Consider the following 19,992-nt stretch of genomic DNA (forward strand, 5'->3'; position numbering starts at 1 on the left):
TTCTTCTTCTTCTTTTGAATACTGTTTAAAACCTCAAGCTCTCTTTGTGTCTTCCACACAGCAAACTGGACCTATCAGTGCGACTCTAGTGATGACCCGTCCTCTGAAGGGGCCACGTGACATTCTCTTGGACCTGGAGATGATTACTGTTAACACTGTCGTCAACTTCAGAGGAAGCTCCGTCATTCGGCTGAGGATATATGTATCACAGTATCCCTTCTAAACCAAGAGTTTCATTGCTTTATTTTGTAAAACACACACACCCACACCCACACCCACACCCACACACACACACCCCACAGCTGAAAAGGGCATTATCCCTTTTCTGCCAGAACTTTCTTCTCAGGAGTCAGTGCGTCTAATAACTCAACATGAAATCAGCATTAAAAGTTGCCATAATGGCTCATATTACAATGATGGGCCAGACCTCCTCCTCATGGTTTGAAACCACCTGAGCATTACATTGCCAATGGATTCCATAGGCATTTTTCCTGCAATGATCATGTGCTGTTAAGAATCTTTTGTCTTGCTTTCCAAAACTTTTTATACAGTGTGATTATAAGCTTAAGAAACTGTGAAGCTCTCCACCTTTATCCTGGCAATGCTGTTTAGCAGAATAACCAGAGAAACCGTGGGAAATGCTGGCTTTTGCTGTTCTGCTCTCTCTTTTTTCTTCCGCTAACACTTGTGGAATCAGGGACCCACCAGCCGCCTTCTCAAAAATGTCTGTGGAATCATCAGTACTGTCCCTGTTATGTGTCTCTATAGAAACTGTCCCTCATTCATCTTACTCCCCCCCCCCCCCGATAGAATATTTTCCTTCTTTTCAGCCTGGGTTCTTTTCTGCCTTAAAACTTTGGGAAGAATCATGTAGTCACACATGGCCAAGAGAACTGAAGGGAAAGACAGTGGGTCACTGATGGAGCATCTGTTTTGCAAGCAAAGGGTCCCAGGTTTAATCCCCAGCACCTCAAGGTAGTGTTAAGGATACCCTCTGCCCGGTCTAAAACCCTGGAGTCATTGCCAGTTAGTGTAGACTAGCCTTTCTCAACCTTGGGTCCCCAGCTGTTGTTGGACTGCAACTCCCATCATTCCTAGCCAGCATGGCCAGTGATCATAGATGATGGGAGTTGTGGCTCAAGAACATCTGGGGGCCCAAGGTGGAGAAAGGCTGGTGTTGACGATGTTGAGCCAGGTAGACCAGTGGCCTGACTCCATTTCCTATATGCTTGTTGAAGAGTTCACCCACTATCCAGGGCCATGTGCTTGTAACATGCCATAGACATTTGATGCTGAAATCTGAAAAATCCCACTGGACATGCTCAAGCCACTGGGTTCACATGTTGCATCTTTTTGGATCCCAGCCACTACCAGGCACTGGGTTTTGATGGAAAGATCATTAGTGCTGTTTAAAATATTTATTGTAAAATATACAGGGCCTGGTTCTCCATTTACAATTTGGGCTCCGTTTATAAGTCTTGTGATTTGTAATCACAAGACAGTCTGCCATAGATAAGGAGCTGCGCTATGAAATCAAACACATGCAGGTCACATTTCAGTAGCTCTGAGAAACAGTCTGCATTCTGAACACCAAGAAGAGGCTTCTTTGTTCTCTTCTGTTAGTAGGGAAAGCAATACCTAGGGTTGTGGCACAGTTCAGTGGTAAAATGCATACACCTGGGGGCAGAGGGAGAAATTCCGTTCAGTTCACATTTAAAAGCAAAACTTGCAAAATTGTACCTAGTGAAACAATATGCTGACTAAAGCACAGCCATCTTTCTAAATTCTCACTTCTCCAAATTTTGCAATGCAGTTCACACATCTCTGAATTTTGCCATGCTATTCTCCAGCCAAATAATTCGTACAAAAATGTGTATGCAGAGAAATGCATATATTAGTGAAAATGACATGCTAAAATGCATTGTTTTAGGAGGAAGTGTCTTGCAAAAAATGTGTATATTAGGGAAGACAGCATACAAAAATGTGTATACTTGGAGAAATTGGCACAAAAATGCTGATGAATTTTCGTGAGTATTTTTTATTTAAAAAGTCACAGGCTGATGTGGAAACGTAGAGAACTGAATTTAAGGCTGGAAAATGAGAAACAGAGAGAAATAGAAATTGACAGGTTCGCTCATCCTAAGCGCACACAAGATCCCGGTTCAGTTCATAGCTCTCCAATTAAAGGATCTCAGGTACCAGACTAGGAAATATGTCTGTCTGATGCCATGGACTGCTACTACCAGCAGCAGCAGCTGTAGGCCATTTGGGATAGAACATTTCCCTTTGGGGAAAGAGAACCTGTAGCTCTGTATGAACTACACACAGTGGCTCATGCCCCAAATAACCATTTTTATGTTGCATGACATTTATTTGCTTTGGGGAACTTTTTATTCCTTGATTCTTAACCATTTCAAGATGTGAACTATTTCACTCTCTTCAGTTTCTATTAGATTGCTTCCAAGGTTGAGCTGACATAGGATTTAGCTAATGTGAACTAGTTACACGAGCAATCCTAACCACATCTATTCAGAAGCAAGTCCTATTAAATCCAACAGAGTACTCCTAGGCAAGTGGGGTGACGATTGCAGCCTTAGTCTGCTCTCTTAATGCACATCTCAAATAGCACATTTGCTCTGAATTTCAAAGGTAGCTCAGCAGCCAAGACAGCCAGGGCTAGGAAATTTAAGATACGAAGATATTGCCTGTGCCTCACCTGGGAATATTGTGGTTGTACACAATAATGCTCTTCTAAAATCCCAGTGAGGTACAGCAAGAAGATATTTATGGGAGCAAAAAATGAAACCAATTATATTTAGGATACAACTGTGAATGTGGCTCCTGGTTTTTCCCCCATAAAACATGTTTTCTTCTTCCAATATTGTTTGAAGGGTTGATTTCTAGCACCAGTAGTGTAACGTGTGCACTTCTAAATAATTTCAACAGATCTACATAACAATAGATAGTCATGGAATTTATTAATATTATTACTGTATCTTGCTTAGTTTTCACAAAGGTTTTTGAGAGAGGAATAGATTGTTCAGAAATTTAAAACATTAAATTGTTCAAAATTTTAAAATTCAAGTCATTTATAATGCATCTATATGCTTGGTTAGTTTTCCCTGTGAATATTCCAAAACCATTAGAAGTTGTGTTCTGGGCCCAGTTGTGCTTAACTTATAGGCTGTGCAACATGTTAATATTAGAGGATCAATCTCCATGTTTAAATTTCAGTGTTTTAAGCTCCTCAAATCCTTCTGTGAAACAAGCAACCTTGTGTGGATCCAAAGAAAATATGGTTTGCATATCTAGGTTGGGACTCTCAATAACCTCTACATTAAATGATTAAATATGGTTTCATAGAATATACCGTTTCAACATAGACTGACAATTATTTCATGGGACCAGCACACCAAGAAAACATATATATACATAACACAAACACGATTTAATATTCTAGCCTGAATATTGCAATGAACAAGCTTGAAGTATTCTAAAAAGTATTTTTCAGATGGGTTTTTGCCACAATGGTGTCCCCAAGTATAGCACTTTATCCAACACAGGGGTGAAATGGTGATTATTCACTTACATGCAACGAAGGAAAGAGGTGACCTTGAGGCACCGGCGACATGGAGGCTGTTCCCCGTTCCTAGTGACCCGTAGCTGTTGAGAAACCTGTTCCTATCAGAACCTCTTTCCCCAGCATTGCCCTATCATGGGCCCCGTCTGGGTCAATACAATCCATTCTCACCATCAACAACACATACATCTTCATAATCCAGATGGTCATCATTTGATACTGCAATGTAACTAGTTTCCAACACAAAGAGGATAATGTAATTTACACTACATGTCTTTGGTGTTTCTGATTCATACACAAATCCTTACTAATTTGTATCTGAACCGAGCTTTTTTTTTAAAAAAAAAATTCTTGCATTATTTTTTAAAGATTGTGAAGGAACACAGCATTGAATATGCCAATGTGGAAATGTTCTTTAAACTGTTTGTACAAAAAAAAAAATCCAATAAAATTATAAGTGATTTTTTTGATGTGAACGTTATTTTTTTTTAAAAAAATGAAGTTACAACAATGCACAGGGGTTTATTACTTTAGCATTTCTTAGTATTGTTCTGTGCACCCCAATTTCCAAGAGACTCCAGGGTGTTCCAGAACTTACCCAGGGTTCACTTTCCTTGGAATGAAGGTTAATGGATGAATCAGCAGCATTCTGCTGGTTGAAAGAATGGCTGCTTCTTGAGAACACAGACATTTTGGATTTAGAAGGTTTCAATAATGTTTTTGGGTGGCATGCATATTTGTGGTATGACAAGGTTAAAGCACATAAAGCATTTAAAAACCATATTGTTAGGAAAGCATTGTTAAATGTCTGGATAAGATATAAGGACTTACTTGAAAATAAAACCCCAAGGTGGTTGTCACCGATGGAAGCAAAGGCTCAGAAAAAGCTCAATATGGAGGCCAAATGGCCAAAATATTGGGAAATTTTGGAACAAGAAGGAGACAAATTGAAATTGCAGAGTTTTGAGAAATTAAAAGATAAAGTGCGAGACTGGCTTCATTATTATCAGATAATGGAGGCATGCAATTTGGACAAGAAAATTGGCTTCCAGGTGGAAAAATCAAAATTAGAAACAGAACTGTTACAACCCAAAACTAAGATTTTGTCAAAGATGTATAACTTGCTGTTGAAATGGAATACTCAGGATGAAACGGTGAAATCTGCTATGATTAAATGGGCACAAGATGTTGGACATAACATTATGTTTGCTGACTGGGAACAGTTGTGGACTACAGGTATGAAATTTACAGCATGTAATGCCCTAAGAGAGAATATTATGAAAATGATATACAGGTGGTACATGACACCAGTCAAGCTTGCAAAAATCTATCATTTGCCCGATAATAAATGTTGGAAATGTAAGGAAAACAAAGGTACATTCTTTCACCTTTGGTGGATGTGCCCAAAGATTAAGGCTTTCTGGGAGATGATCTATAATGAAATGAAAAAGGTATTTAAATATACCTTTCTAAAGAAACCAGAGGCCTTCCTGTTGGGCATAGACGGCCAATTGGTGCCAAAGAGGATAGGACTTTCTTTATGTATGCCACAACAGCAGCAAGAATACTTATTGCAAAGTACTGGAAGACACAAGATCTACCCACCTTGGAAGAATGGCAGATGAAGGTGATGGACTATATGGAACTGGCAGAAATGACTGGCAGAATCCGAGACCAGGGAGAAGAGTCGGTGGAAGAAGATTGGAAAAAGTTTAAAGACTATTTACAGAAATATTGTAAAATTATTGAATGTTAGAATGATGTTGGATAGAAACTAAGTGGTTTCTAGCTGTAATGTTATAAGGGAATATGAAAAAATGGCCTACTAATAGGTAAAAATCTAATGTTACAATACTTTAAGATTGAAGATTAGGATAAACAAAGAGGGGAGGGATTTGCTGAACTAACAAACTGAATTGGAATACAGAAAAGGGAGGCGTGAGGAGGTCCGGGAAATAAGCAAATGAAAGATAAGTGATTGAAAGACTGAATTGTTTTTAACTATTTTTATTTTGTATTTTTCTTTTATCTTTTTTTATTTTGTAATATTTTGAAAATCTTAATAAATATCTTTTTTTAAAAAAAGGAATGAAGGTTAATGGAGACTGTGGTTTTATATATATATATAGGTAATATATAGGATATATATTACACATATACACAACCTGAGCATAGGACGGGGTGGGGGGCTCACAGCATTAACACCCCCAATAGATCTTGCTTCTTCATTACAGTTTCAGGGAAACCCCAAGCTACAGCTCTGGGTCAGCAGACAGCAAATCACGCCTCTGTCTCCAGCTTCCAGCACCAGTCCAATGCACACATATAACACCCCTATCTTGGCCAATGTCAGGGACTGGACTGAAGAGGAGGGCAGGAATCGCCCCCTCCTTGTCCTCTGCTTCCCGAGGAGGGGGAGGGGGAATCGCCCTCCCCTTCTCCAGTAGTTTCAAGAGAAGAGGGAGACAGGATTGAATTACAGCAGAAGAAGGAGCTGCCAAGTTATGAGGCGTTAGGAGGAGGAGGGAGGGGAAGAACTGCCAGCAGAGATGTCCTTGGAGAGCACAGAAGCGCCACCATCCCTGCATACTCGCCGCTCGCTTAGAATTCAAGAGCAAAGGGCTCAACAACATTTGACTCCTGAGGCCCCCCTCGAGCCACGGGCTGTAGCTGGGGAAAGACGTGGAGGAGCTCAGGGTGAGCAACGTCACTATGGAGTTAAGGACTGGATTCTTTGTCTTGCACCACAATGACTAAATAAAACCACAAATACAAATTGTGGTTAAAATTGTGGTTCCAGCTTGGGTGCAACAGAAAACTGAAGTTAGTGTAAACCAAGAAGTGAATGCTTTCATCTTCCCCTTGTACCTGAGGCGGTGTGTGTGTTTGCATCCAAGACTCAAGCACACTCATTCTCAGACATGTGATGTCTTAAATAAGATGGCCATGTAGCCTCCTTTACAGAGGATAGTCCTCTATTGCTGAAGTCACACCTGTTTGCTTTGGCTTTGGGCACTTGAGGTCCATTTTTTTTGAGGGGGGTACACCTTATATTTGTAATTTTAAGTTGTTTAAGGTGTTTTTAATATCATGTAATACTGTGTTTTAACATTAATGCTGTGTTTTAATTGTTGTAACCCACCCTGGGGCCACAGGGTGAAGGGCAGGCAATAAATTGTAATAGTAATAGTTGAAGGGCTATTGGGTCCAAGTGTGGTTTAAAGACAACCCCAAGAAAAGTGTTGGGCTTGAAGTTGCTCATCAACAATTAGCACCTGAATAAAAGTTAAGCAGGTATGCAAATCACCCGGTCACAGCTTTCCTCAGTAGGCGATGTATTGCATTTCTATTTAAATTATAATAATTATTTCTAAATATGATTCCATACACATAAATGAGCATGCACAAATATTAAGCAAACCCATATCCACTTTTCTATTGTAACCTGCGCCTTTAAACTTGCTAAGCGATTTATCTACAGCAGCAGTGGGGAACCTCTGAGGTCTCCCCATTTGCCCATTTTAGCCAAGCTGAGCATTTCTCAGTGTTGGGCAGGTAAAGAACTGGCTCCCTGACCAAAGTGGATCTGCAAAGCTCTGTATCTTTACAAGCCCACAGTGACTGTCAATGCCTGCAAAGGCACAGTGCTCTGCAAGCACCAAGAGTCAGCCGACTGTTGACACTTGCAAAGCCCTGTGCCTTTGCCCACAAGGTTTGATTTCAAACTGCACAGGCAAAGAAAAATACAGTATGTCAGCTTATGTCCCCCGGTGTCCACCTGTGAGAATGATCCATGGGGCTTGGGGAAAACCTAAGGATCTGGCCCACCAGTTGGAAATCTCTCCCCCCAAAAAATCTAGAGATGGGGTAAAGAGGTAGCCAAGTTTGCTGATGCTACCAAATTGTTTAGGGTCGTTAAAGCAAAAAGAGATGGCAAGGAGCTTCACATGGATTTCTTCAAACTGGATGAGCAATAAAATGGCAATTGCAATTTTTTTTATCATTGTGATTATCTAATACCATGTAATCAAGTGTAAAGTGTTGCACATTAGGGGGATGGGAATCCTAATTTCACATTTACACTAAAGAGGTTTGTAGTGACTGGCCATATATGAAATGCAGGAGTCATACTGGATAACTTGATGAAGAGGACAAGTCAGTATGCAGCAGCTGTGAAAATGGCAAATTCCATGATTTCTTGGATCTCACAGTACTAAATACTGGAAGAGAAAAATCCAGTCTGTCTGCATGACAGATTCACCACTGAATTCTTTTCCAATGGAATGCTCCCCTGTGAAGGTTTACTGGCGTAAATTTGGAATGCTGTATAGTCTTAATCACACAGACTACTAAACAAAACCAGCTCATACGTCAGGCTGTGTTTTTTTTAACCACTCCCCAGCTAACTCATATGCGTGACTGTGGTAACACATGTCCTGCCAACATGACATTCATTGGGACACATTAGACTTGACAAGCTATTCACAGCGCTGATAAGGATCTTTTGCCATTTCAAATACAAATGAACATCTCTGTTGCAAGATTCAAGTGCCACCCATGTTTCACAGAACTTCCCTGTACTGCGCAACAAACAGATTAATTCAGAAGCGTGCCCGTGCCGAAAGGTGCCTTAATAAAGACAAGGAGATGCAGAACCAGATGTTCTAAGTAGCCTCCTCCAGGACATATGACGACTGACTTATTCTCATGGCAAAAAAAGGTTGAAAGTTGAATGCCTCTGGTGATAAACCTGTAAAGTCAGTTTCAGCTCTATAAATAGGTATGGTTATCAAAGGCTCCATGAATGTTTAATGTGCTTTTCAACTTCGGTGAAAGTAGTTAATCTGTAAACTGGTGTAGTGGCTAAGAGGCTGAGCTGTGAATCAGAAAATCTTCCATTCAGATTTCACCTCTGCCATTAACTCGCCTGGTAACTGTAGTCTTAGACAAGTTTTTTTGCAATGTGGGGAATGATACTGATCTGCCTTGCGGGGATGCTGGGAGAATTACTGAGACAATGTACGTGAGCCTTGAATACTATTAATGTATGATGCAAATGCTAAGTTATTGCTGTTATTTTAAAACAATCATATCTTTAGCTTCATATTTATGTTTGAGGGTTTTTACAGTTTGCTGTATTACAATTCAAAATTTCGCAGAAGAGCGAAACACTGAATTCTGCAAACTGAATAAATTTTGCAACTATCTACAGTATACTATTCTATTTTGAGAATAGTATAAAGAAACTAGATCCTTCTGTGCTCAACAGGTACCGTATTTTTCGCCCTATAGGACGCACTTTTTCCCCTCCAAAAATGAAGGGGAAATGTGTGTGCGCCCTATGGGGCGAATGCAGGCTTTCGCTGAAGCCTGGAGAGCGAGAGGAGTCGGTTCGCACCGACCCCTCTCGCTCTCCAGGCTTGGCGCAGCTCTCCGCAAGCCGTGGGAGCCCGCGCCGGGCTCCCGTGGCTTGCGGAGAGTTGCCTGCATGCTGAAGCCTAGGCGCGCTGAGCTCAGCACGCCGAGGCTTCGCACAGCTCTCCGCAAGGCACTGGGCTCCCACGGCTTGCGGAGAGTTGCCTGTTCTGGGGGCTGGGGTCGGGGGAAGCTCGGGCTTCCCCCGCCCCAGCCCCACGCCTGGGGGGGAAATAATTTTTTTCCCCTTTATTCCCCCCCCAAAAAAAAACTAGGTGCGCCTTATGGGACGGTGCGTCCTATAGGGCGAAAAATACGGTAACTTACTCATTTGTTGTTGTTCCTTTAAACTATCTGGAAGATCCTGGCCAAAAGTGTTGATTGTTGTAAATTAAAATAACCAAATGTATTATTTGTTTTTCAGCTTAACCCATTCCTGGCATAAAATTTGTGGTTATAGTTAATGTGTTAGGGTGCGTGTGTGATTGGAACCACACAATGCCAGAAGGAGTTTCCCGTCTGAAGTTGTGATAAAACCACAAGCTGCTGCTAGTACCAGGAAGGCTGCTTCCAACGACTCCCCTCATGAACACAACAGTTCTAATTCTGATCCCCACCACCCCTCCACCCCACATTATAGAAAGGAAAAAGCAGGCATGTTAAATGCAATAATATATTTAATGTTCCTTGAGATGCTGCAACTTGCACTACTCGAGTGCTGCAAAAGTGCTGCAAACCTGCTTCAGCTCCAGTTGTGCTGCCATAAAGCATTCTGCAATAAAGCACTACTACTGAGAAATGCAGGAAGACACACAGAGCCAGTCCTCCTTTAAGGCTCCCAGAGAGGAGACTGTGGCTGCTTTGCTCCTTCCTGGTTGTTCTGCTGCACTAAGCCATGGACAGGCCTTGGTTGGAGCTTGTTGTTTGTCTGGATCAGAGGATAGGAACTTCATCTGGCCAGGGTGCCAGATCCTTATCTTCCCCACAGTCCAAGTCTGACAGTCCAATAACACCTGATGACATATTTTTGCTTACATTCTTTGTATGGGTTCAGCCATGCCATACCCAGCACGTTGGAGCTGATTGCCAGAGCTTGTACAGAGTCCCGTTTGGCACAGCGCAGCACCAGCAGGATGACTGGGGAGGGGGAAAGTGGTCACAATCCCTTCTTTGGGAACCCACACATTTGCTCATTCGTGTAAAGCCACAGACTGACCCAGTATGAGGCAGTTTCCTATGTTCCTATGGCAAAAATCATAAGGGTGGATACAGACATATCTTCAGTTGAATGCTACCCCCAGGTAGAAAGGGAGAAGAGGAAAATGTACAGCTCATCCCTTTCCCCCTGCACACCTGTCTCACCCCACCCCTATGGCTGTTCTCCCAAATCTGCTCTGGAGGGTTGAATAACCCTATGGAACACAATGGGAGGAGATGGTGCATGTGGCAAAGAGGATTGCCAAAAATCAACACCTCAAGCTTCAGCGCACAACAGAGTCCCATCTTTGAATGGAAGGAACCTTCTGCAAGCAGAGGGAGATGTCTGCACCAAATCTATTAAACTATCTTATTGTCAGGAGCTCACTAAGTTCTTTGGGAATTGTTTTAGAGAGGTCAGGGGTCGGGGAGATGCATTTAGGCAGGACTACCTTCCAACAGGTTGACTTCACCCCTAAAGGTGCACTCCTCCATGGTCTCCCAAGACAGATGGATGCCAACAGCAAGTCTGTACAGTTAGGGAGCAGGTTAGGGCATAATTATTCTGGCATCACAATTTTCATCCAAGTGGTGACTTGCACGCACACTCCTCAAAGGGAAATTGTAGCATTTAATACTTCCAAAATTGGTAGTGTAATGCGCCAATAGTTTCCCCCTCCTTTCCTCTGGGACAGTTTCTGTTTTGTTTGTTTCTGTTTTGTTTGTTTTTGCAAGAAAGAGTACATCATGTTTGGTAGAACATACCAGAAGGCAAATTATCTATGCCACATATTTCAAGGGGAGACAAGAACAGCTAAAACAAGTACCTGACAAGACCTAAGAGAACAGCTATAGATTGTCCTTAAGTCAGCCAAGAGGATCTGCAAACAGATGCTGATCTCCACACATGTAGTCAATTCAACATAGGCATCAGAATGCACCTTCATATCCTGATGGTCCTAATGAACTGGTTGGCTGCCAAACTTATTCAGGGGTACGCCAACACTCATCCGCTGTATACAGCAAGTTGCCTGCAGCCCACACACATTTCTGGGTACTGAAAGCTGAAATGAAGGAAAACAAAAGCGGTCCTTGAACAGGAGTCCTTCCCCACCCCACCCCCATTTCCCTGTTGTTATTATTCTGAGACAAACATTTCCACACTCGGATTCACCATCAATAGGCCCTGGCATTCATTCACTCCCTGCCTTCCTTCTAAACTTGTGGTGCGTTAAGCATACAAACAATATGATTATGCTGAGTCACAGGCTAAAAGGTAAGAGTGTTTGCCATGCTGTAGACACCCTCCTGAGACACCTTCATGTGTCATTACAACCTGTTATGTGTAGGCAATGACCACCTTATTCTCTCGAGCATCTTGAGGCATTTAATTGCTTTTATGTTATCTGTATTCCCCTCTTCTAAATCTGAACTACACCAGCTCCGTATTTATTTCTTTCCAAACTGTTGCTTCTAGTTGTTTTATAGCATGTTGCTAGTGTGCATTTGCTTCTTTTATTGGGTATGCTCTTCTTGTTAGCCACCTTGAGACCTTGCTGAAAAGGTGGGATAAAGGACATCCAATTTTAAAGTGGGTGGGATTATAATTGGTGGAATTGTAACTGGATGGACTTGCCCATATGGAAGCTGAAGTTACTCATGTTGGAGGGAAGCTGCCCAATGGATGGACCCACATACTACCCATATCAAGCATTATAATTTGATGGAATTATAATTGGTGGAATTATACCAGGAGACTGCCCATCTAGTCAACATTGTCTGCTCTAACTGGGAGATTCCTTCCAGGGTTCTGTGTGAAGGCTGTTATTTCATATTACATGCTACATGATCCTTTCTTTTAACCGGAGATACTGGGGAATGATCATAAGAAGTTCTGCATAGGAAGTTCTGCAAATCATGTGCCACCATCACTGAGTTACAGTCGAGCCCCAATACTGAAAATAAATATTTATTTTGTAGTCCTTTGCGGCTCTCTCATAGGTGATTGCCAAATTCCTTTTAGTTCAAATGAAATGTGCTAGCCTGGCACATTGCTGGCTAATGCTAAAGACCCATAGTTGGCATACTTGCAGGAACTGAGCTACTGCAGGGACTGCGAAATGGGCAGTAAAGAGTCACTTAAGTCCTTAACTGGAGTGTGAACCAAGGTTCTTCTTTGAATACGATGGACTGAATCTTTCGACACCCACTGACATTACGCATTATGTCATGGCATAAGCACACGCACTGAAAGTCACGTTGTCAGCTGTAGCAAATTGAATACCTGCTCATCCCTGGGTTAAAAGCAACAACCGGCCCCTTTGAGGTTATGCATCAAAACAATTATTCTGACAGATGAATACAAAGGAATACACCTTTAGGCAGCTGGGTGTTTGCTCTTTTGGAAAGGTACAGCCTTCATGGCAAATAAAATTACTATCAGAGAACAAACAAGGAAACAGCGTCCCTCATTATTTTGACTGGCATATTAGCACCATCAAGTTATCACTGATGCTTCTGAGTTATTTCTTGAATAATTTCAAATAATTCAGTCGTTTGGAGAATAAATGCTATAGACTGTAGTACAGGTTGCAGCCCAGTCCTTATGCTAACATGCAGGAGATAAAACATGATCTGCAGTCCATGTGTACAAGATAATTCAGCTTGCACTTGGAGTAGAGCACCACCCTATCAAGGGAGTGATTTGCAGTTTTTTGTATGTTATCACTGCACAGGCAAAGATCCTGAGCTTTTTGATCCAAAGTGAGTTATATTATCCAAGCACATGTAACATTTTTCATGAAGTGTGGGATCTAAAGTGTATATCAAAGTTTAAAAGACTGGACTTGCATAAAGTAAGAAAAATGCTGTGGATTCTTTTAAATTATCAAGTTTATTTTGAGATGAATTTCAGTGGAAACGAGACTCATGCAAGAGTCTCAAGGCTCTGTGACGTCCCCCCCCCCCCGAGACAGAATACGCATGTACCATTCTTAGCAGTTATGATGGATTGACCCTTCTTCCATAACAGGAAAAACGACTTACATTACTGGAGCAGTGTAAACAGATGCAGAACACAATGCAAGAGACATTGCAAAAAGAAAAAAGTCTGCTCTTTTTGTAGACAGTGAAGGTGAACTTTGTCCAAAATCTGAATTAAACAAGAAATTTTATTTATTTATTTACGGCTATTAGCCCATAAACAAACAAGAAAATTTGTTGTACAGCAGGATTCCCCCCTTGATTTACTTTACATTTTCACTCTATTTTTAGACATCAGCCTTCCACTCTACCTTTGATATAGGGTGTGATAAAAACAAACAAGTGAACAAGTAAATAAGTACATTTCCCCTAAGCTATAGATGTTTTTCTTGGAAAGATATATGGGAATAGATATATTTCTATGGGAATAAAGATGTTATTTTTTTTACATGTGCACTTGCATTCATGTCTCGCTGTTTTGTCTTCCTCTTAAGGTGTATTTTGCAATCAGCTTAAGCAACAGATCAGAGAAGGCCAACAAGTGAAATATGGGGGACTGTTTAACCCAGCAGCTGAGGCTGACGCTTTTGCACACACTACTATCATAGCACCCAAGAGGGGTGGAGATCCTTAAAAATCTAGATGTCAGGGCTGTGGTCGGCACCAGGGAGAGAGTCAGGTGGCTAGGAAAAGGGACCCCAGACTGAAGAGTAAGCAGAACTGGAGGGCATGCAAGCAGAAGTCCGCCCACTTTTCACCTGGTGGGTGGCGTTGTGGTCAGGTAGCTGGGTCTCACAGTTTACCGGCCTAAGGGACGATACCTCTTCCCTGCATCACGGCCGGCTGCATCATAATTGCTGGGGTTCTGCCCTCTGTGGGACAGCCCCAGTCAATCAGCTGGCAGGGTGGGTGTGGCTGCAGGCGATTTAACCACGGTGCAGCCAGCTGGGACCCTCTTTCTTGCTCCACCACCAGATCTCCCTACCCACCCACCCTCTTTTCATGCTTTGTTCTGATATGACCTTGCTATGGACAATTGTCGGTTGCCATATTGTTGGGGCTGGGTAGGATTTTTTTCCACTTGGCAAATTGGCACCGGCCACTTGGTTTTCGCCTACATAGTAGCAATCGTCACAGCTTTTGTGAGGTTAGGCATTGGGTAAGCCTTTGTTTGGTTGGATGGGAAGTTGCTGCCTTCACCTGCCCCTCTTTGGTAAGGGTATCCTGTTAAAGGGATCTGGGGTGTGAATCCTCTCCGAAGCCTGGACGTGGGCTAGAGCCATATCACAGCCCCTATGGGGACCCCTTGGGGTGCCCCTATTTCATGTAAGTCATAGGGCAGCCCTTATTGGTGGTTTACCCTTAAGTGGACTCCCTGCAGACGGGCAGGAGTCAAGATATAGCCTAAGCCAATGCCTAAGCCAAACCGCTCACATCTGTAACCAATAAAGTTGTGGCCTATTTGAACCCATAAACCAAAATACTTCGTGTCAGGGTGTTTTATTGTTCTCCTGGTAACTTTGTGGCATGCAAGGCAGGGTTAGAGAACAAGCCCAGAGGTCAAGATCACAGGACAAACCAGAAGGCAGACACAGATAACAAATTGGGAGCAGGACCAAAACTATGCAGTGCACTGGTACTCAAGAAGACCTTGTTGATCAACTGGCAAAGGATGTCCTTTACACTACTTCCTGTCTAGGGTAGGGGAGCCTGTGGCTAGCTGGGGCAAGTGGAGCCAGAACAAATCTGTAAGTTTCCTACCTGAGAGACTGCAGTTACATGACTCATCACACGAGGCAGTGGTCAGGATTTCCTAGCCGTCTCCCATATTTCACTTGTTGGCCTTCTCTGATCTGTTGCTTAAGCTCATTACAAGATACACCTTAAGAGACAATGATGGAGGATATCCACTCTGGCTCTGGAATTGCAATGGGTGGAGAAATGAGCTTTTTTTAAAAAAATTAAAAAAACCCTGCCAGGAAGGATTCAAAAGGGGGAGAGATGAGGAAAAGCTGTGGTTATTCTCTTCATTCCTATATGGGGAAGGGGATGAACTGAGAGCTCTGCAGAGCCCAGTGTTTGTGGACACTGTCCCATGCCAAAGGTTTTCGCAGGCTTACCAATATCATCTGGAGGGTAGGGCCGTGTGATAAATCACCAAATTGTTGAAATAACATTGTGATAAGTGTTTCAACAAGGCAATATATGGGTGAACAAAGGTGGAGACTGACAGCTTCCCAGGGGGTAGCTCAGCCAAACCGATACCATAGATACTTTTCAGATGGGTGGGACTCTGTCACCGTGAGGAAGTATGGCAAGCCCCTCTGCTGCTGCGGGGGGAATGTGGCGTACCCTCCGCTGCTGCAGGGAGGCATGGCGGGACCCTCTGCCACTGGGGGGAGGCCCAGCAAGGTCTTCGACCGCTGCCGATATATATTATGATATATCAAGATATTTAGCTGGTGATATATTGTGATGTGGAAAACCAGATAACACCCAGCCCTACTGGAGAGCTAGATGCTGCCCACAGAACACAAGCTGGCTAGCTGTGGGATAGAGCAAAATCTGTACATAAATAAACACACTTAAGAATCTTATTACAATAATTTTGCTTTGTTGACTCTGCAATGTTTCCAGTTAAGTTTGTTTTCTCAAATGGGTTTGCAATTCATTTGTATTGTTGCACGTCAATATAAATTTTCACTTTCAGCCTGACTCAACCAAGGAAGCCATGCCAGATGTCCAATGCACTTGTTTCAGATATTCAGGTCATGACCGGGATTGTTTGCCGAGGTGACGGAAATCATTTCTGACAAATGAAAGCATTTCAAGGTCAGGTATGCTTGTGGGTGGTTTCCCGTTGAAAAAGTTCCCTTTCCTGAAACAACTTTTTCAACAATAAGTTGCTAAGAAAATTATAAATTCTGGGAAATTATTGGAACAGTATCCTGAATTTAACTGCAGTCATCAATGGAAGCAATCTCAGCTTTCGAAACTGAGATTACATGACCCATGTTGCATGCTTTTGGTCCAGGTCAGCCCAAAAGAATGGCAGAAGGCCACTGTGTGATGTGTGAATTCAGTATATAGAGAGCAAAATGTAAATGGTGAGTCAAACATTCTGCCCCAACTCTACCTGTGGTATCTTCCTAAAAATTGGGGTTTTTGTGTGTGAAATGTTCAACAGTGGACTCCCAGGAAGTAATGTCAGAAACAGCTCTTCATTTCCACCCAGCATGCACTTTTCTGAGGCGTCCTTGCCCCCTGCCTTCAGCTACTATCTGCATCTCATCAGGCAGGGCTGCCACCTTGCATGCAGTCATGCTTCCCTCTTCACGGAAGACTCTCCCCCACTCTATCAGCAGCTGGCTCGTTTTATCAAACCACTGGCTCAGCGACTGTTTCATTCTCTCAAGCTGCTCAAGGAGTGTTGCTGCTCTTCCCTTTTTGGCTCAGGCATACTTCCAAGAAACACAAATCCCATTTCTAACACCAGTGTTGCACACAGGGGTGTCTTACCCACAGAGGCTAGTGGCGCAGGGCGCCAAGCTCTGAGGGCGCCAGGGAAGAGGCGGAGGCTGGATGCGGCGCCTCCCGGAATCAGCACGCCGCCCTCGCCCGCCTCCGCCATGCCGCGCCAATACAGTGCCGTGCCTGGAGCCTCCATCTGCCATGGCCACTGTCGCATGAAGCAGCCGGCTGAGCCAGGAGGTGCCGCATCCAGCCTCCGCCTCTTCCCCGCCGGAGGAGCCGCCCTCCAGCTGCTGCCCGCCTCCTCTAGCCCTGCCAGCAGTGCTGTCTTCCCTAAAAAAAGGTGGACAACTCTGGGAAATGGGGGAGAGCACCGGAGGGAGCATTGCACCACGGCGCCGGATATGCTTAAGACGGTCCTGGTTGCACACCACCCCAATCTCTTAGCTGCGCAAGATTCCAGGGGTCCTGGTGCTTACCCGGGCTTTGTGTTTCCTTTGGAAATGAGGCACAGGGGAAACCATGTTGTCTTTGTTGTTTATTTACACATGTATACAACCTAAGCCTATGATGGAGGGGCTCACAGCATTACACTACAAGAGGTTCTTGCTTCTCCCATGGCCACAGTCCTGGACGCCAGCAGAAATCAGCCATGGCCCTCTGTCTCTCTGCTCAGCTTGCTGCATTCAACAGGCTGCAACTATTTTTCCTCCAACCTACATCACCCTCAACTGCAATCCTGAAAACAACTACTCTCCTTCCAACTGTAAAAATTACTTCAAATAATGTAGTTAGTTCTAACTTTCTAACTAATTCTGAGCTGAGGGAGGACCACACTCCCTTTATCCTCTGGCACAGAGCCACTTCCTTTGTCCTCCTAAAAACTCTGCTTTAGCATTACCAGGCTGGCTCTTAGCTTGTATTTCAATCCAGTGTCTGTCACCCAGGAATTAGAAGGGGAGTCCAGGCACCCCACAAACCCATAACATCATCATCACCATCATTATTATTTTCTTTTTACAACTTAATATACTTATGCATCGCTATTATGTCGGAGTGGTCTTGTTTTGCTACCAGTGATAGCACTCAACCACCTAAGGGAATCGGTGAGACAAGCAACAATAAGTTGCTGTGTGTATCCTCACACAGAGCAGGAATGAGGAAGGAGTACCTTTTTTTTGAAGCAGACCTTCCCTGTTCATCAATTCTATTTTTGTCATATCCCTTCCTTATTTTGGGTCTTGTCATGCATTTGTCAAATAGAGTAGCCATTGTCACATAAATGAGCCTGGGGCGTGAAGGTTGCAGATAAGACGAGAAGATCATTAAGATATTGAGTAAATGAGAGGAAAGCGAAGTTAACATTTCAGATTTCGTTAAGATAATAGATCTGGCGAAAGTCTAAAGGCCTGCTCTTGGATATAGTGAAATTGAGGCGGGGAGTTGGATTTGGTAAGTATTTCTTGTTATTGTTCACTTTTTTTTGTTTTTCAGGAGAGCCACCTCCACCTGGCTAGAGGCAGGATCCTGAGGGGTTATATCTTCTGACCACCACCTTAGTCATGTTAACTCCCATGTGGACAAATTATTGGAATTATCAGGGCTATCACAAGTCTTCAAGTCAGGATATTGCCTCATAGAATTGCCACATGGATAGTCCTGCTAACAGAAACTGAGCAGGAAATCTATAATGCTATTTTGAAACAGTGAGTTTCTATAGATGCTTCTAAGAAATAATCCCATTAGGTGATTTGAAATTTGGTAGAGTTTGTCATCCGCCAGAAGCATCTCAAGGTCCGCCTCTCCCCATATAAACTGGACTCTGCAATCATCATCTTGAGGCCCTTCTTTGTGTGCCTCCAGAGGACGGCAACACAAGAACGGGCCTTTTCTGAAGTGGCTCCCCTTTTGCGGAATGCTCTCCCCAGGAAAGTTCATCTGGCACCTTCATTATACATCTTTAGGTGCCAGGCAAAAACCTTCCTCTTCAACCAGACTTTTGGCCGATTAATATTCTACAGCCTTTTAAATGTGTTTGTGGAGGGGGGGGGTTATTGTTTTGTTTTTGTTTTAACTATTTATTTTGTACTTTTTATTTTGTATCCTGTATTTTTATCTTGTGAACTGCCCAGAGATCTTCAGATGAAGGGTGGTATAGAAATAAATAAATTAAAATCAATCAATCAATAATCAATCTCTGCTGGAAACCATAATCCACCGTACAAATGAGCCTTGGCTGTGGTACTCAGAATGTGTCCATGCTACAGACTGTGTGCCACTGCTTTTAGATGGTGTAAATAAAAATATCAATGTTAGCTCAGAGGTAGACCTGCAAGCAGAAGATCCATGGTAGGGCTGAGAGAGACTCCTGCTTAAAACCCTGGGGAGCCACTGTCAGTCAGCATACACAATACTGAGCTAGATGGACCAACAGTCTGACTCTGTGTAAAGCAGCTTCCTATGTAGGTTTCTCCCAGTTTGGGTTTACAATTAGGAAACCAAACAAAAAATATAATCTATAAATAACTGGGCAGGCATGGGGTGTGCATGTGTGTGATCCAGCTTTCTTAAACCAACCCCTGGTCCCTGAATGTCAGGCTGAACTAGATTTAAACAGGGAAAGCCCTTTTATTCCTCTCACCACCCATGAGCAAAGGAGGAGGCCTGGACAAACCAAAATATTGCAAACATGGAAATTACAGTATTTGCTGTAGTCTAGCTTTAGGGCACACAAGAAAGGCTACTGCATCCGGCTGTTTTTTTGCTCTCTCTCTTTTTTTAAGCCCAAGGCTAGTAACCAAAGGAAGTTAGTTTTCGTGCCTCAGGAATCAATTAGAGAACGGAAGAGCAGCTGCTGCACCTGCTTGCAAGCTTCCTGAAGAGGAAGGCCGACCCGTTTCTGTGCAAGAGTTTAAAAAACAAAACCCAACCAATAACCGCCAGAAAACCTGCTGCGTTACTTACGATAGAGGAACAACATTTTCCAGCAATGGGATGTGGCAGAAGGTTGCAGAGGTAGCTGGTGCAGACTTGAGGAGTCTAGGTAAGAGAAAGGAAACACTATCGAGGTAGACAGTTGAGGAAAGTTTTGCGCCCGGCCGAGGGCTAGCAAGCGCGTAGAAGGGCCGTTGCATTTGCAAAGTGCCTATTGGGAAGAGGGGGGTCGTCGCTTTGGTTCGGCGCCAGAAAAGAGCGGGAAGGGACCCGCCTTAAGCCCACCGAGAACTGGTGGCGTTTACGCGTAAAAGGGGGCCGGGGCAAAAAGCGTTTCGCGCGCAGCGTAAGGCAGCAGGTGTCGGTTTTAGGAGAGGAAGGGAGAGGCGCATAAAGCCGCCTCAGAGGTGCGC

The 19,992-nt window shown here is 43.3% G+C and overlaps 2 protein-coding genes and 1 long non-coding RNA gene across 6 annotated transcripts in view; 2 read left to right on the plus strand and 1 right to left on the minus strand.

Annotated features, from left to right (window-relative positions):
- FBLN5 (fibulin 5) overlaps positions 1-4,056 on the plus strand; it is a 63,292-nt gene extending 59,236 nt beyond the window's left edge. For both annotated transcript variants that reach the window (XM_080985563.1, XM_080985564.1), the window contains one exon: positions 62-4,056. In XM_080985563.1, the coding sequence (XP_080841689.1) occupies positions 62-223 (162 nt within the window). In that variant the 3' untranslated portion in view covers positions 224-4,056. The remainder of the gene's footprint in view (positions 1-61) is intronic.
- LOC308470392 lies at positions 241-19,749 on the minus strand. 2 transcript variants are annotated; one of them, XR_013982404.1, is made up of 3 exons: positions 19,610-19,749; positions 14,936-15,983; positions 241-1,677 (listed from the first exon to the last, which is right to left on the minus strand). It is a non-coding gene; the product is annotated as an uncharacterized lncRNA (long non-coding RNA). The 2 variants fall into 2 exon arrangements; XR_013982405.1 differs by lacking the exon at positions 19,610-19,749 and adding an exon at positions 17,817-18,083.
- The window catches only part of TC2N (tandem C2 domains, nuclear), a 31,315-nt gene continuing 30,934 nt past the window's right edge, over positions 19,612-19,992 (plus strand). The window contains exon 1 of one of the 2 annotated variants that reach the window (XM_080982579.1): positions 19,612-19,688. The gene's annotated coding sequence lies outside the window, so the exon portion shown is untranslated. The remainder of the gene's footprint in view (positions 19,689-19,992) is intronic. The other variant, XM_080982580.1, reaches the window with a different exon arrangement.

The sequence above is a fragment of the Podarcis pityusensis genome (assembly GCF_964106645.2).
Source record: "Podarcis pityusensis genome assembly, chromosome: 1".
Lineage (NCBI taxonomy): Eukaryota > Metazoa > Chordata > Lepidosauria > Squamata > Lacertidae > Podarcis > Podarcis pityusensis.